The 15,611-nt window shown below is 47.7% G+C and overlaps 1 protein-coding gene across 1 annotated transcript; it reads right to left on the bottom strand.

Annotated features, from left to right (window-relative positions):
* Window positions 1–714: 714 nt before the first annotated feature.
* On the bottom strand, window positions 715–3,132 carry LOC137429430 (uncharacterized). The gene has a single exon (XM_068119379.2). It carries the CDS (start codon window positions 3,130–3,132, stop codon window positions 715–717), a length of 2,418 nt encoding a protein of 805 aa, XP_067975480.2.
* Window positions 3,133–15,611: the final 12,479 nt, after the last annotated feature.

Below are 15,611 nucleotides of genomic sequence, written 5' to 3'. Positions count from 1 at the left end.
ATCCTCAAATCCAAAAGTATATTTATATTGTATACTTTAATTATTCCATGAGTAGGGAGCGTTTCCAAGGCAAGGCTGTTTGAGTAGGCCGAGGCAAATACCCATGAGATGAAGTCGGGCTGACCAAGGATAAAGCCTTTCATGAAGGTAAACCATCAATCTTTAAGGGGGGAGGGGGGAGGGAGGGGTTTCAAATTGACCAAAACACAAACTTTTCATTCATGGTGGTTCAGCCAATGCATAGAAAGAGCATCAAAAAGTTGGTTCATTAACGCAAGATTCAAAGTTTAATGATCAAAAACCGTTTCACAGCATAGACCGGACGTTCACCCATTTAGGCACAGTACATGAAGTATTTACGCAACTACCAAATGCTCAATTTCCTCCAGCAATGGAGATGGTCGACAACGAAAGAAAAACAGATGCCATAGCAAATACAAAAAAATAATAAATGAACAAATGTCAATCTTCAGCTTTCATGACTGCAGACACCAATGCAAGATTTAAAAAAAATTTTTTTTTTTTATAGAAAACGCAACAAAACGAGAACAGCACAATTAGGAAAAACTGCAAAAATAAGTAAATAAACATTTGAAGGCTCATATTTAGATCCGTCATGCAGGTTCTTTGGCCGATTAATGCTCAGAGACCATGACATCCTCCACCTCTGACTGCATAACTGATTGCATAACTGATTGCTTGGGGGTGCAGCCCTCAGTCAACATCGGCAACCGCAGGAGCATCGTCGTCGCCCTCGGCAACCGCAGGCGCATCATCGTCGCCCTTGGCAACGGCAACCGCATCGTCGTCGCCCTCGGCAACCGCATCGTCGTCGCCCTCGGCAACCGCATCGTCGTCGCCCTCGGCAACCGCATCGTCGTCGCCCTCGGCAACCGCATCGTCGTCGCCCTCGGCAACCGCATCGTCGTCGCCCTCGGCAACCGAATCGTCGTCGCCCTCGGCAACCGCATCGTCGTCGCCCTCGGCAACCGCAGGCGCATCGTCGTCGCCCTCGGCAACCGCAGGCGCATCGTCGTCGCCCTCGGCAACAGCAGGCGCATCGTCGTCGCCCTCGGCAACAGCAGGCGCATCCTCGTCGCCCTCGGCAACCGCAGGCGCATCCTCGTCGCCCTCGGCAACCGCAGGCGCATCCTCGTCGCCCTCGGCAACCGCAGGCGCATCCTCGTCGCCCTCGGCAACCGCAGGCGCATCCTCGTCGCCCTCGGCAACCGCAGGCGCATCCTCGTCGCCCTCGGCAACCGCAGGCGCATCCTCGTCGCCCTCGGCAACCGCAGGCGCATCCTCGTCGCCCTCGGCAACCGCAGGCGCATCCTCGTCGCCCTCGGCAACCGCAGGCGCATCCTCGTCGCCCTCGGCAACCGCAGGCGCATCCTCGTCGCCCTCGGCAACCGCAGGCGCTTCGTCGTCGCCCTCGGCAACCGCAGGCGCATCGTCGTCGCCCTCGGCAACCGCAGGCGCATCGTCGTCGCCCTCGGCAACCACAGCGTCGCCCTCGGCAACCACAGCGTCGCCCTCGGCAACCACAGCGTCGCCCTCGGCAACCACAGCGTCGCCCTCGGCAACCACAGCGTCGCCCTCGGCAACCACAGCGTCGCCCTCGGCAACCACAGCCGCACCGTCACCAGCATCTTTTCCAGTCGGACTTCCATAATCTTCATTCTCACCACCACAAAGTATAATCGTATCAACCTCAGTGACACAACCATCTCCACCTTTGTCCTTTATACAAAACTCGTCACGCACACCTGCGTAAATCTTCGCACCTGTGACCTCTGCAGGCAATGTACCTATTGCATTTCGCACATCGAGAGATTCAATCTCCACTTCATTTTTAATACCCCAGGCCCCACGTTCTCCATGCGCAGCTCCAGCTCCATTTTCAATGCTTTTCGGCATCACCTTCACGTTTGCCTGAGCCCACCTGTCATTCCTCGAAGCACCAAAACGAGGGTCCTCGAGTAGCGTTGGCAAGCCACCTGGCCCACCAACCAAGCCACCTGACCCAACCAAGCCACCTGGCCCACCAACCAAGCCACCTGGCCCACCAACCAAGCCACCTGGCCCACCAACCAAGCCACCTGGCCCACCAACCAAGGCCGACGACGAATTCTCGCATATTGCATCCAAAACAATGAGGTCTCCATCCTTGGCCGAGGTTACCTTCTGCGTAGACGGGACCAGAGCTTCAGACACCTGTTCCACACTCGGAACACCAAGCCGAGACCTCTGGACTCGATTACGTTGTCTCATCGGTCGCTGCGCCTTCCCTCGAGGTACATTCACTGGAGGTTCCCAGGTGACCGTCGCCATCTGCTGCGTGGACCGAGACCATGGACCAGGTACGCTCGAAGTCCGACCCGTTCGCCCCGAGACTCCGCCATATCCCAGTCTTCCAGACTCCTTGGTCGAAAGATCCCAGTTCAGGTGTTTCACCTCTTTCGCTACCGTTGCTGCTGCACCGCTCGCGGCACCTCGACTAGACCTACCGTCGGTCTTCGCAATCGAGCGACTGACGTCGTACCTGCGCTCCGGCGGCGCCACGTCAACGGGTGTGCGACCTCCGATGGTGGATGACCCAGAAAGACCCGCGCCACGTTCTCCAGGTAAAGCTCCTTGCCTGACCGAAGGTGGTGAGAGGCGAGGTCGACGTCTTCCACCGGCAAGGCGGGAAAATTCCCTGGGAGGAGCAGCACCTGCACTAGACCGGGATGAAGGCTTGTACTGGGTTTCTAAGGTGGGAACTCTCGTCGTAGGGACGGTCGTACCAGCACCACCACCACCACCTCCACCTGTACCTCCACCTCCACCGTTTGGTATCACGGGCCGAGGAGTCAGAGTCCGAGAACCCAGCGAGCACTGCACGGCCGTTTCCCGCCACGGGTTCACCTGGACAGCAGCGTCTCGGCAATTCGCCTTGAGGATGCGTGGGATCAGCTCGGGGTTCACCTGGGATAGGAAAGCTTTAAATTGCGTGCGATTGTAGCTCGCCAGGTAGGCGCTCGCCTGCTGGTACTCCAGGAGAGCGTTGGCGGCACGTTGCTCCCAGTGGGTGGGCGTGCGGGGGGTCGTGCCGCCATAATACCGGAACGGAGACCCTAGATTCTCACCCATGACTTCCGGTGCTCCGTGAAAGGTAACGACACCTGCTGCGCGCCTTTTATTTGATGGAACGGGCACGCAGGTCTCTACACCTGTGCCGATTGGAAAAACGAACAGAACCTCGAACGCGAATAACAAGGTACCGGACGGACGATGATCTTGTTTAATTATATCGATCACCGTTGTGATTAGTATAAAGTCGTTATAATTAATATCAATTAGAGTTGATCTAATAAAGGTGAGATACAATATTTATGTACGTACTGGTATTTCGCTAGAGGTATAAATAGGTTCAGTAAAAAATAAATAAATAAAAAATTACCCTGTAATTAACTTAATCTATTCCACTTTTCCTATAATGATTCAGTTCTTTAATTGTTTGGAAATCCGAAGGTTTTATTTTTAAACCCGTTATTTGTAAACTTCCATCAAATGGAGCTCGTTCGTGGATTCGTTGTTCTGATTGTGGTGGGAAAGTGAAGATGAAGCACCACATGCTGAAACTCGAGTGCAGTATTCGGACTGCGAAGCTTTTGGACCCAGACTCTTGGGACTGCGGAGCCTTGAAACTCGGACTCTTGGGACTCGGAGACTTGAGACATTGACTCTGAGCTTTGGGACCCAGACTCTTGGGACTCGGAGATTTGAGACATTGACAAGGAGCTTTGGGACCCAGACTCTTGGGACTCGGAGATTTGAGACATTGACAAGGAGCTTTGGGACCCAGATTCTTGGGACTCGGAGACTTGAGACATTGACCCAGACCCAGACCCATTGACCCAGACTCTTGGGACTGCAGAGCCTTGGAACTCGGAGACTTGAGACATTGACTCGGAGCTTTGGGACCCAGACTCTTGGGAGTGCGAAGTCTTGGCCCTTGGTACCCGGACTCTTAGAACCCAGACTCTTGGGACTGCGGAACCTTGGAACTCGGACTCTTGGAACTCGGAGACTTGAGACATTGACTCGGAGCTTTGGGACCCAGACTCTTGGGACTCAGAGACTTGAGACATTGACTCGGAGCTTTGGGACCCAGACTCTTCGGACTCGGACTCTTGGGACTCGGAGACTTGAGACATTGACTCAAAACTTTGAGACCCAGACTCTTGGGACTCTGACTCTTGGGACTCGGAGGCTTGAGACATTGACTCAGAGCTTTGGGACCCAGACTCTTGGGATTGCAGAGGGACTCAGAGACTTCAAACATTGACTCTGAGCTTTGGGACCCAGACTCTTGGGACTCGGACTCGAATACTTGAGATATTGACTCGGAGCTTAGGGACCCAGACTCTTGGGACTCGGAGACATTGACTAGGAGCTTTGAGACCCAGATTCTTGGGACTGCAGAGCCTTGGGACTCACAGACTTCAGACATTGACTCGGAGCTTTGGGACCCAGACTCTTGGGACTACGGAGTCTTGGCCCTTGGTACCCGGACTCTTAGGACTCGGTGGTTGTTGATATTGATGACTCTTAGGACCGTATCTCACTGACATTGATGGTGGTTAATGCTTTACTGGAGCGATCAAGTTCTTTCCTTGGTACCCGGATTGACCTCGAATTAATTAATGGTTAAGGCCTATGATGTTCAAGATGATCTCAGGAAATTGCTTGAGTTTCGTGTGTGGTGACGTCACCCCTAATCTGAAACATCCCTAATTTTGAGCTCACCTGGAACGAACTTCAGGAGAGCTTATGCGACGGCGCGTCGTCCGTCCGTAAACGCTTGAAACTTCTTCTCCGAAACCGCTGATGGGATTGCGACCAAATTTGGCAGAAATGATATTTGTTGTGTTGTGACTAAAGTTTGTTCACGGCATTAAAAACATGGGGTCGAAGGGGGTTTACCGGGGGTCAAAGTGGATCCAGGTTTGACCCCCCAAAATAGGTATTTTTTTTGTTTCTTTGTTTAAAGTCTTATGATTATGTTAATATGATTCCTCATGCTGTCCTGTTTTCTAGCAACCATTGAAATTGGTTTAAAATACGCTTAGTCGGTGCAGTGTACTGTTTATTCTACCAGGTGAGCGCCAGAGGTATTGCCCCGATGTTGTAAATTACTTTCGGTACACGACCGCAGTTACAGGTGTTATAGGTGTATACAGAAACGTCGGCCCATGTGGGAACCAAACGGCAGGAGGGAAGCAGGTTCCCAGTGACAGAGGATCACAGGGGAACAAAGACGTTGCACATGAGTGATACAAAGGGGGAAAATGGTATCAGGGGGTCAGCGAGAGTAGAGAACATGGATGGGAATGGCAGGATCAGCGAGAATATAATAAAGCAGTAATGGATATGAGAGAAATCATGAAATGACGATGGGCAGCACCTGAAGGACTGCAGGGACTGGGGTGACCCAGACCAGAGAGTCCGTTCGACAGATAATGGAATAAAGGGACAAAGTGGAGGACAAGACGGTCCATTTATATCAGTAGGCCTATTACATTTTACAAGCAACTTGTCCGTGATTTTAAACTGCCGCACGGGATTCTAAACGGGGTAGGTAGGGATGGGGATGGCAAAAATACAGATGGCGTCTTCTGTCATCGAGCCGGCAAGCTGAGAGCAACAATTCACATTTATCACCACATCTGATGCAATTTACAGACGTGGCCAAAAATATTGCCACCCTTGCACCTTTTTCAAATAACTCAAAAATATTCTCTCAAAATAAGTTTAAATTGACAAAAGTATTTGGTCTCCACAATTATTTATTTCATTGTTCATATTACAGAACCTTTGTTTTTGATTCTGAACTTAATATATCCTTTTAAATCAGAAAAGAAAAAGAAATGGCATTGACAAAATTATTGACACCCTAGACGTAATATTTGGTAGCACAGACTTTGGACAAAATAACTGCAGTCAAGCGCGTCCTATAGCCATGGATGAGCTTCCTGCACCTCTCTACTGGCAGTTTGACCCACTCTTCTTGTGCAAACTGCTCCAGTTCTCCCAGATTTGAAGGGTGCCTTCTCCCAACTGCTGTTTTCAGATCTCCGCACAGGTGCTCAATGGGATTTAGATCTGGACTCATTGCTGGCCACTTCAGAACAGTCCAGAGTTTTGGCTTGAACCATTCCTGGGTGCTTTTTGAAGTGTGTTTGGGGTCATTGTCCTGCTGCAAGACCCATGACCTTCGACGGAGACCCAGCTTTCTGACACTGGGTTGAACATTGTGCTCCAAATTGCCTTGGTAATCTCCTGATTTCATGATGCCATGCACACATTCAAGTCACCCAGTGCCAGAGTAATAAACCCAGTTACCCAGTACAGCAACACCAAAGTATCACTGAACCTCCTCATGTTTGACTGGAGGAAAGGTGTTCTTTTCTCTGAAGGCTTCATTTTGTTTTTTGTAAACATAGAGATGACGTGCTTTACCAAAAAGCTCTAGTTTGGTCCCATCTGTCCACAGGATATTCTCACTGAAGGAATTTGGCTTGTTCAGGTGTGTTTTGTCAAACTCCAGTCATGCTTTTTTTGCAGTGGGGTCCTCCAGGGTCTCCTACCATAGAACCAGGGTCTCCTACCAAACCCTTTCATTGAGTTGGCGATGGATGGTGCGAGTTGAAACTGGTACCTTGTATCTGAAGGTTAGCTTGGATCTGTTTGGCAGTTGATCAAGATGATATTCGAACCATTCTTCACCATTCGAACAATATAATTGTTTCAGTTTTTTTTTGGTTTTGTTCCACTGCAAACCAAATAAATACATTTGTGGATACCAAAATATATTTTTATTTCAACAATTTTCTGGAAGAAATGATGCATTAATCGAAAAAAGTGCAAGGCTGCCAATATGTTTGGCAAAGACAGTAAATGCTCTAATGGTGGCGAGGTGCTCTGATGGTCTAATCGCGGGTGATGATCCACTCGTGAGTCCATTGGGCGGTGAATCAACCAGACTGTTAGAGATTCACATCCAGGTGAAGGCAGCAGTCGAGGAAACAGATATTTCCAGGAGAATGATCATGTCACTACTCATGGATTGTCAGTAAAACCCAGCTGGTTCATGAATGACCTGCAGGGAAGGGTATTAATCTGCCTACTCTCCTTGTCAGGTCTCTATCTGCTACATCGAGGATTACTTTGCTCGATATCGAAATTTTATACGTGTGACCTTGAGATACGTCATAGCTCAGGCGACAAATGGGTTTCCTTTGTTTTCACAATGATCTAAGGCTTGCACCTGTACGAAATGCAGGACCAAGAAAATCAGTGAATCTTAACATGGATTACAAGGACATTAGGAGACAATGTACAAATGAACACACGATGAGATTTGAAAATTCACGAGCCTCGATTCGGTATACAAAAAAAAACCAAAAAAAAAAAACCTGGGAACAACGGTGTAATGAGCTACCTGCTCAGGTGGGACCACCAAAAAAGGCCAAACCTCATTAAAAATGGTTAATTATACTATCATCGGTGAAGTGGTATATTAGCCATAAATGTTTTAATCGAATGCCTTGTCTTTAAAATCTTAAATTGCATTTACATGATCTATGACCCAATTGTATTGAAATATTTTAATTGATGACATCATAGGTCACATAGTTTGGCAGCCATATTGCATTTAACCTAAAACATTAAAAAAACATCATCTCCCAAAACCACCAAAGAAATCGACTCGAAGCTTTATGTGTGTCATTGACAAGACATGGCGAGTAAAAGTTGACCAAGAAAACGTCATCGGTCACATGGTGTGGCAGCCATATTGGATTGAAGGAAAATACTAAATAATTATTATATATCAGAAACCACTCACCCTGTCGATGCGAAACTTTACAAATGTCATCTAAAACCATTGCTGCATATAGTTTGAAAATTATGATGTAGTTGGTCATGTGGTTGGGCAGCCATATTGGATAGAAAAACGAACCTTATCCGATCAACACGAAACTTCACAAACATGATCCCCTATCCATACATATGCAGAGTGTGCATTTTTGATGTCATATGTCATGTGGTTTGGCAGCCATATTAGCTTGAAAGCCTTTTTTTTTTTTTTAACCCTTACTCCGAAACCGCTTCACCAATCGATGTGAAACCTGTCCTGTCTGGTAAAAATGTGATACTACTTGAGAACAGCTGAAGGGATTTAAATCAAACTTGTTTATTTTTATTTTAGGACAGTCAACGAGGGCATCTACCCATAGTCGCAGGCAGGGACTACATAGAGGCATATTGGCGACGTCGCAGAACAGTCACATTGCTCTAGATCTGATTGCTTGGAGTTTTTTTTTCTTGTTTTTTTTCTTTTTTTTGTATACAGAATCGAGGCTCGTGAAAGAGCTAACATTTATCACAAAAAAAAAAATCAAACAGACAAACAAAATATATAAAATGAGAGAGCGGAAGACAAGATGGGGAGAGAAGGGGAAGCACACAAACACAACATTTGAGAGCAGGGACATCGGGAGATGTGTGGGAGGGAGAGGGCTTGGGGGGAGGCGGGAGAGGTATAAAACACAAGGACACCAAGGACTTCCAGGAAAGAAGTTGGTATTTCAAAAAAGTGGATTTGGGGTGAAATTAGCGGGGGTAGAAAAGATCAAGGTTTTGGATGGGGGAAGATAAGAGATGGTGGTGAACAGCTGTTTTAAAGACCTGGAGGGAGGAGTGGGATTGAAGAGAGTGATGGAGTTTGTTCCAGAGGTGGGAGAAAAGAGCAATGAAGGAGTGAAGGTGAGCAGAGAGTCTTGATTTTGGCAGTTTAACCATAAGAGGGTTGGAGGCAGATCTTGTGCGATCTGTAGGAATATTTGGGGGACAGAGACCAGAGAGAGCTGGGGGAGCAAGGCCGGAGAGGAGTCGGTAGAAGACGGAAAGACCACCACCTGCCTGTGGTGAGTAAGTGAAAGGCCCTCGGAGATAGCTTCATCGCGGGAGATTCCAATGATTCTGAACGCCTTGGTTTCAACAGCGTGAAGACGAGCTAGTTGTGAGGCAGGAGCACCGGCCCAGAGGGGAGAGCAGTACTCAATTGAGCTGCGGATGAAAGCCATGTATGTGGTGAGGAGCTCAGTTGTGCCAAGGAAGGACTTCGCACAATGGAGGATGCCCAGTCGGTGACTGGCTTTGGAGGCCAGCTTGGAAATGTGGTTTTCCCAGGAAAGATCATGGCAGATAGTGAGACCCAAAAGGTTGAGTGACAGAACTTCTTGGAGAGGATTATTCAGAAAGTGGATGGGAGGGTTGTCCAGTCGGTATTTTCGGAGAGACATTGTAAGAGTGTGAGATTTGTCAGGATTGAAAGACATGTTTCACTTGTTTGCCCAGTCTGTGATTTTGTCCAGGTCTGCAGAGAGGGAGGAGGCTGCAGACTGCCAATCTGAGGGATGAGGAATGGAGCGGCAGAGAGTGGAGTCATCAGCAAAGAGATAGAGAGGATTTTCAAGAGTCAGAGAGATCATTGATGAAGACCAGAAAAAGCACAGGGCCCAGAACACTGCCTTGGCGAACTCCAGCCTGAAAAGGAAGAGGAGATGAGAGAAACCCATTCAGGGCCACAAGTTGACTGCGACTAGAGAGGAAGTCCGCCAGCCATGCGTGATTTCCATGGATACCAAAGGAGGAGAGTTTGGTGAGCAGAGCGGGGTGCCAGACCGTATCGAAGGCACGTGATATGTCAAGGGAGACAGCTCTGATTTCCTGTTTGGTATTGAGGACCTCCATCCATTGTTGAGACAGCAGAAGCAGCATGTCCAGAGGAGAGTGACCTGGTCTGAAACCAAATTGATGATCAGAGATCAAGCCATTGGAGAAGAGGAAAGATTTCATATCCGAAGCAATGATGGATTCCATGACTTTGCTGATAATTGGGAGAAGGCTGATTGGTCTGTAGTGGCTAGGATCTGTTTTTGTACATTTTTTGTGTAAATCGGTGATGTTGGCTGATTTCCAAGCAGATGGCAGATGACCTTGAGCCAAAGAGAGGCTGAAGAGAACAGAGAGAGGGAGTGAAAGAGCGGAAGTACAGGATTTTAGGACCCGTGGGCTGATGCCGTCAGGTCCAGTTGCAGAATCAGAGTCGAGGGTTGACAGAAACTTTTCCACCTTGTCAGGAGGAAAGGACACAGAGTCCAGGAGCAGCTGGGTACGACTGGGTACGGTGGGTACAGAGAGGGATGGGTTTGGGACACAAGATTTAGAGGCAAACACAGAGTTGAGGCATTCAGAGGCAAACACAGAGTTGAGGCATTCAGCTTTTTCACGTGCGGAGTGAGCTGTGTAGCCGTTTGAGGTAAGGGAGGGGATGGAGGGGGAACAAACACCAGAAACAGATTTGACCAGACGCCACCAGGATTTGGAAGAGGGAGACAGATGAAAGAGTTCGGTCTTGAGAACGGAGAGATATTGTTTCCTGGCTCTCCTGAGGGTGGACACACACTTGTTTCGGGCTTTGTGAAAGGAAAAGGTGAAAGGAAGGAGTATGACTGTTTATAATGTTTACTGACCCTCTGGTCATTCTTTGTTCATACAATGTCGCCATTACACCACTCTTGGCTCCGCATGACTGCTTGGATATCTAATATCCATTTCACACCCGTTATAGTCTTGTCCCTTTGCCTGACCTTGAGTGCCATCTTGAGCTTGAGTTGGGGGTGTGGGGGGGTGGAGTAGGTCCAATCCTGGGAAAAGTGTCATGGCTACTGAATGTGATGGGAAAATAGGTCTCGGCCTTCGGTAGTCGTCACGCAGAACCTACCTGTTTTGCTGTGGAATCTGGGGATTCAAATTATGTTGCGTTTGCTTAACAACATCCTGAATGAGTGGTCTTGGCCCAAAACGGTTGTCCCAACACAGGAAGATCCACCACCAGGTCCATAACGCAGCAAGATTACATCTCCCAAAATCGACACATGGAACATACGCACAATGGCCTTCCTGACACAGAGGCTGTCGTGGTTTGTACCTTGTCTCAGGCAACAGCACAGCTGCCCTGTGGCAGGATGACCATCGAGCCCCTGATCCTGCTTTTTTTTTTTGGCCTCGAAACAAGTACTAGCGGTGGTGGTTAGTCGCAGGTGTATTGTGGTGAGTGGCATGGTTCCCATCACTCATTGTGTGGATCATTTGACACCAAGACTTTAAACTTTCAGAGACCATTTGGGGGATACTTGGATAAGGGGAATGGAAAGGGGGAGTGAGATGAGTCCTCAATAAGTATAACATTAATTAATACCTTCGCCACCAAAGGTGGATGGAGGTTATGTTTTCATCCCTGTCTGTCTGTCTGTCCGTTTGTGAACAAAATATCTCAAAAAAGTTGTGGACGGATTCGGACGAAATTTGTCAGAGATGTAGCGTATGTGACACCGACAAAATGTTTAGATTTTGGTGAAGATCCGGATTCGGATCCGGCTACTAGAATTTTTTAAGTGATTCTTCACCATTGGGAGATCGGGCCAAAAACGATACATAGCAGGATATCTCAAAAAGTTATGGATGGATTTGGACAAACCTTGTTGGACAGGTTGTGTGTGTGACAAGGAAGAATCGATTCGATTTTGGTGAAGATCCGGATCCGGATCCAGCTAGTGGAATGTTTAAAGTGATTCTTCACCATTGAGTGATATGGCCAACCAGGTGGAGGTATGCTCTCTACTGAGTGCCGTTCGAGGTTATTATGCAATTCGAATCCTCCTGGCTGTTTGAATTTGGATGAGGTTTAAGGCTGCAAATGCCTGGAGATCAAGCTGACGCAGACAACCTAATAATCTTTCCCAATGCATGTGAAAACATGGAATATCATCAAATTGGCAGTCATCGAGGCAGACAGGCATGAGAGAGATAGGAGAGACAAACAGACAGCAATATGTAACTGACGGTTTAGTAGCAGAAGCATCTGAATTGCACCAGTAATTCCCTGCATCCAAACAAGCGAAGACTTTCACTCTTCTGTATGTGCAGACGTAACAATGTAAAGCAGAAACTCAAGTAAATGTTCATTGGAATTGCTCGAGTTTGTGTACACAGGAGAACGCTCGACCTTGCCTTTAGCTACAGACACAACGATAGCAGCTGGTGCTGGAAGCCTAATTGAGCTCCAGTACCAATCACTTAAGCTCAATGTCCAGAGAAGGGAGAGCTGATGTGGCCTTGCTGAGACTGGTATAGACAACAGTGTGAAAGGTCAACTTGGATAGATCGACGGTGCAAGGGGAAAGAACGCCGAGCCACGGTTAACATGGCGAGTTTGACATCCTTACACCAAGCAAATCCACTGCACCATGGCTCTTCTATATAATCTTACTATAATTCACCAAATGTCTGTCCGTCCGTCTGTTCCCAGGTACCGCAAAAACGGCTGAACCGATCGCAATGAAATTTTGGGTGGGTAATCCTGGGAACCCCTGGAGTAAAATAGGCTATATTGTTTTTCCCAATTTTTTCCCCCAATTTTCCAGTTTTTCCAAACACGATGGAATAATATTTTCCGACATGAACAGTGATGTGGCTTTTATTGAAATTCTACAAATGCTGTTTAGATTTTGATGATTTGTGTGTGATATGATTTAACGGATGTTTATATAAATCGTTTAAAATATAAAAAAAAGCCTTCAATTTCTGATATTTTGCCTTTTCTTGGGCCTCCCAATTGAAGCCCCGCCCACAGGGTGGGTACCGCTGCTAGTAAATGAAATAAAACCACAAGTGAATTCAACTGCAAACATTTTACTTTGTACTGCAAAACGTATTATTTCATAGGCAGTGCCTGGATTTCCTTTTAACTCCAGGCACTGCCTACAAATTACCATGAATCAAAGAGCCATGTATGCTGAATGCTGATACCATATCTTATGTCATGATCCTGGGCAAGCTTCCGGTTGTTGTGCGTATTGTTCTTTTTCTTACTCTCGTGAGTTTGAATAAAGCATCAGTAAGACTTGGTACGGTGATGGCCTCTGGTTCCCGCTTAAGCCACCGTAAACTTTCTCCTTTACAACGGGGAATGTGGTAGATAACTGGAGGTGTTGGGAGCAGCTTTTCCGGACTTATCAAGCTGCCGTGGAGCTTGCCCAAAAGGCAAGAAAAACGCAAGTCGCCATTTTGCTGCAGTATGTTAGCACGAAAGCGCAGGATATCCAAAATAACGTAATATTTTCTGACGAGGAGGATCCTGATGATTGGGAACAGGTACTCCAGAAGTCCCATACCTACTGTGAGCCCCGAAGGAACGAGGTATTTGAAAGACGCAGGTTCTGGTAATATGTGGTCAGTGCGACGGGGAGACTGTGGACAACTGGGTCAAATATTTGCAAACACAGATGGACAACTGTGACTATGGTTACCAGAAAGAGAAAAATCTCAGAGATAGGATTGTGTTTGGGGTGGCAGATGAACGAGTGAAGGAGAGACTTGAAGGAAGAGAACCTTAGCTTATAGAAGACTCTGGATATTTGTCATGCAGCAGAGGCGACTAAAACCCAGCTTTAAGCTATGCCCTCTAGTCAGCACCCCGCACAGGTGCACGCTGTACATTGGCACAAAGCAAAACGATAAGGAATCAGAAATCAGTCAGAACCAGGAGGCAGGGGCAGAAAACGAGATAGCAGTCATAGCCATAAGCAAGAGGGAAGCTGTGGTAATTGTGGTATGCAACACCCAGCATGTAGCTGCCCAGCTTATGGCAAGCTTTGTTGTGGCTGCAACAAGCCAAATCACTTTCAGGTGCAGTGTCGCTCAAAGAACAGAGTGAAGAAAAAAGGAACTGCCCATGCAGTCGAACAGGAGTCATATGACAATGACACAGATCTATTCATAGGGACAGTAACATCAGCACCAGTTCAGACAGCTGTGTCCCAGAAGGACAAAGTGATTGAATCGTGCCAGTAATGATAAACAGATGCCAGGTACGCTTCAAGCTTGATACTGGAGCTGACACCACTATTATAAGTAATAGGGACTATCAGCGTCTGCAGGCCAAGCCACATCTGAAGTGGAGCCCAGTATCTCTGAAAGCACACAATGGCAAACCCATACCAAGTCTAGGTATATGCGACGTGCAGCTCGAGCGCAAGGGGCAGACATTCACGACCAATGTGGAAGTTGTTCCTGATGGCCACCCTGCACTACTGGGGTGCCAAGATTACCTCAGACTGGGTCTTGTGAAATGGGTGTACACAGTAGCAACAGCACTTTATGCTCTCAATCAAGAGAAACTGCACTCAAGGAGCAGGTGCAGACTCACCCATCACTGTATACTGGAAGAAGAAACCTACCGGGTGTGCACTCCATCCAACTGTGTGAGGCCGCAAAACTCATCATCCATGCACCAAGGCGTGTGCCTTTTGCCTGTCAGGAGAAGTTCCGAGCAGAGCGCGACAGACAAGAACCACAAGGTTTTATCAAGAATGTGAGTGAGCCTACAGAGTGGGTAAACTCACTTGTCATAATTGAAAAGGCAAACGGAAAAATAAGATTGTGCATCGACCCCAAAGCCTTGAATGAGGAGATTCTAAGAGAGCACTTCCAGCTGCCCACCAAGGAGGAAATATTGAGTGAGCTCGCGGGAGCACAGTTCTTCACGAAGATGGACATAGCAGAATCGTTCCATCAAATCAAATTAGATGAGTGCTCATCCAAATTGACAATCTTCACTACTCCATGTGGGCGATATTGTCTTCTTTGCATGCCTATGGGTATCTCATCCGCTCCCGAAGTGTTTCACAAGAAACGTAGCCAGCTAATGGAAGACTTGCCAGGTTGTCGTGTTCATTGACGATTTCATTGTGTGGGATCGCACAGCTGAGGAACATGATGCACGATTGGATGCAGTACTTGATTACTTAGTTGATGTGGGACTTTGCCTCAACCTGGATAAGTGTTATTTCAGTCAGACTGAGATTATGTACCTTGGAGATCGTATAATGGCACAGGGAGTGCAACCTGATCCAGCAAAGGTGGAGGCGGTCACCAGGATGCCCACACCCTCTGACAGTCTGACAGTGATGCAATGCGAAGAGCGCTCGGGTTAGTGACATATGTAAGTAAGTTCATGCCTAACCAGTCAGCCCGCACAACCGCTCTCAGATCATTGTTGGAACAAGATGCAGATTGGCAGAGTGGAACCATGAGCATGCTAAAGAGTGGCAGGGTATTAAACAGCTATTGACCAAGGAGCCTGTACTGCAGTACTATGATACACAAAGGCAAACCAAGGTGTAGACGGATGCCAGCAAGAATGGTTTAGGAGCCGTACTCCTGCAGGAGAGAGAGGGACATTGGCTACCCGGTGCCTATGATTCAAGATCAATGACTGTGGCAGAGACTAATTACGCACAGATTGAGAAGGAAATGCTAGGCGCAGTGCATGGTTGTGAACGTTTCCATACGTACATTTGTGGGCAGAAAGTCAACACAGAAACAGATCATAAGCCACTCATTGCAATAACGGGCATATCACTTGGTGGAGCATCTCGTCGCCTACAAAGACTTCACGTACGTCTGCAAAAGTATGCACTGCATTGGCAATATACACC

Source organism: Myxine glutinosa, chromosome 6 (genome assembly GCF_964187855.1).
Source record: "Myxine glutinosa chromosome 6, kmMyxGlut1.1, whole genome shotgun sequence".
NCBI classification, from domain to species: Eukaryota; Metazoa; Chordata; class Myxini; order Myxiniformes; family Myxinidae; genus Myxine; species Myxine glutinosa.
The sequence above is the reverse complement of the archived record's forward strand: the minus strand, read 5'-3'. Positions and strand labels throughout refer to the sequence as shown.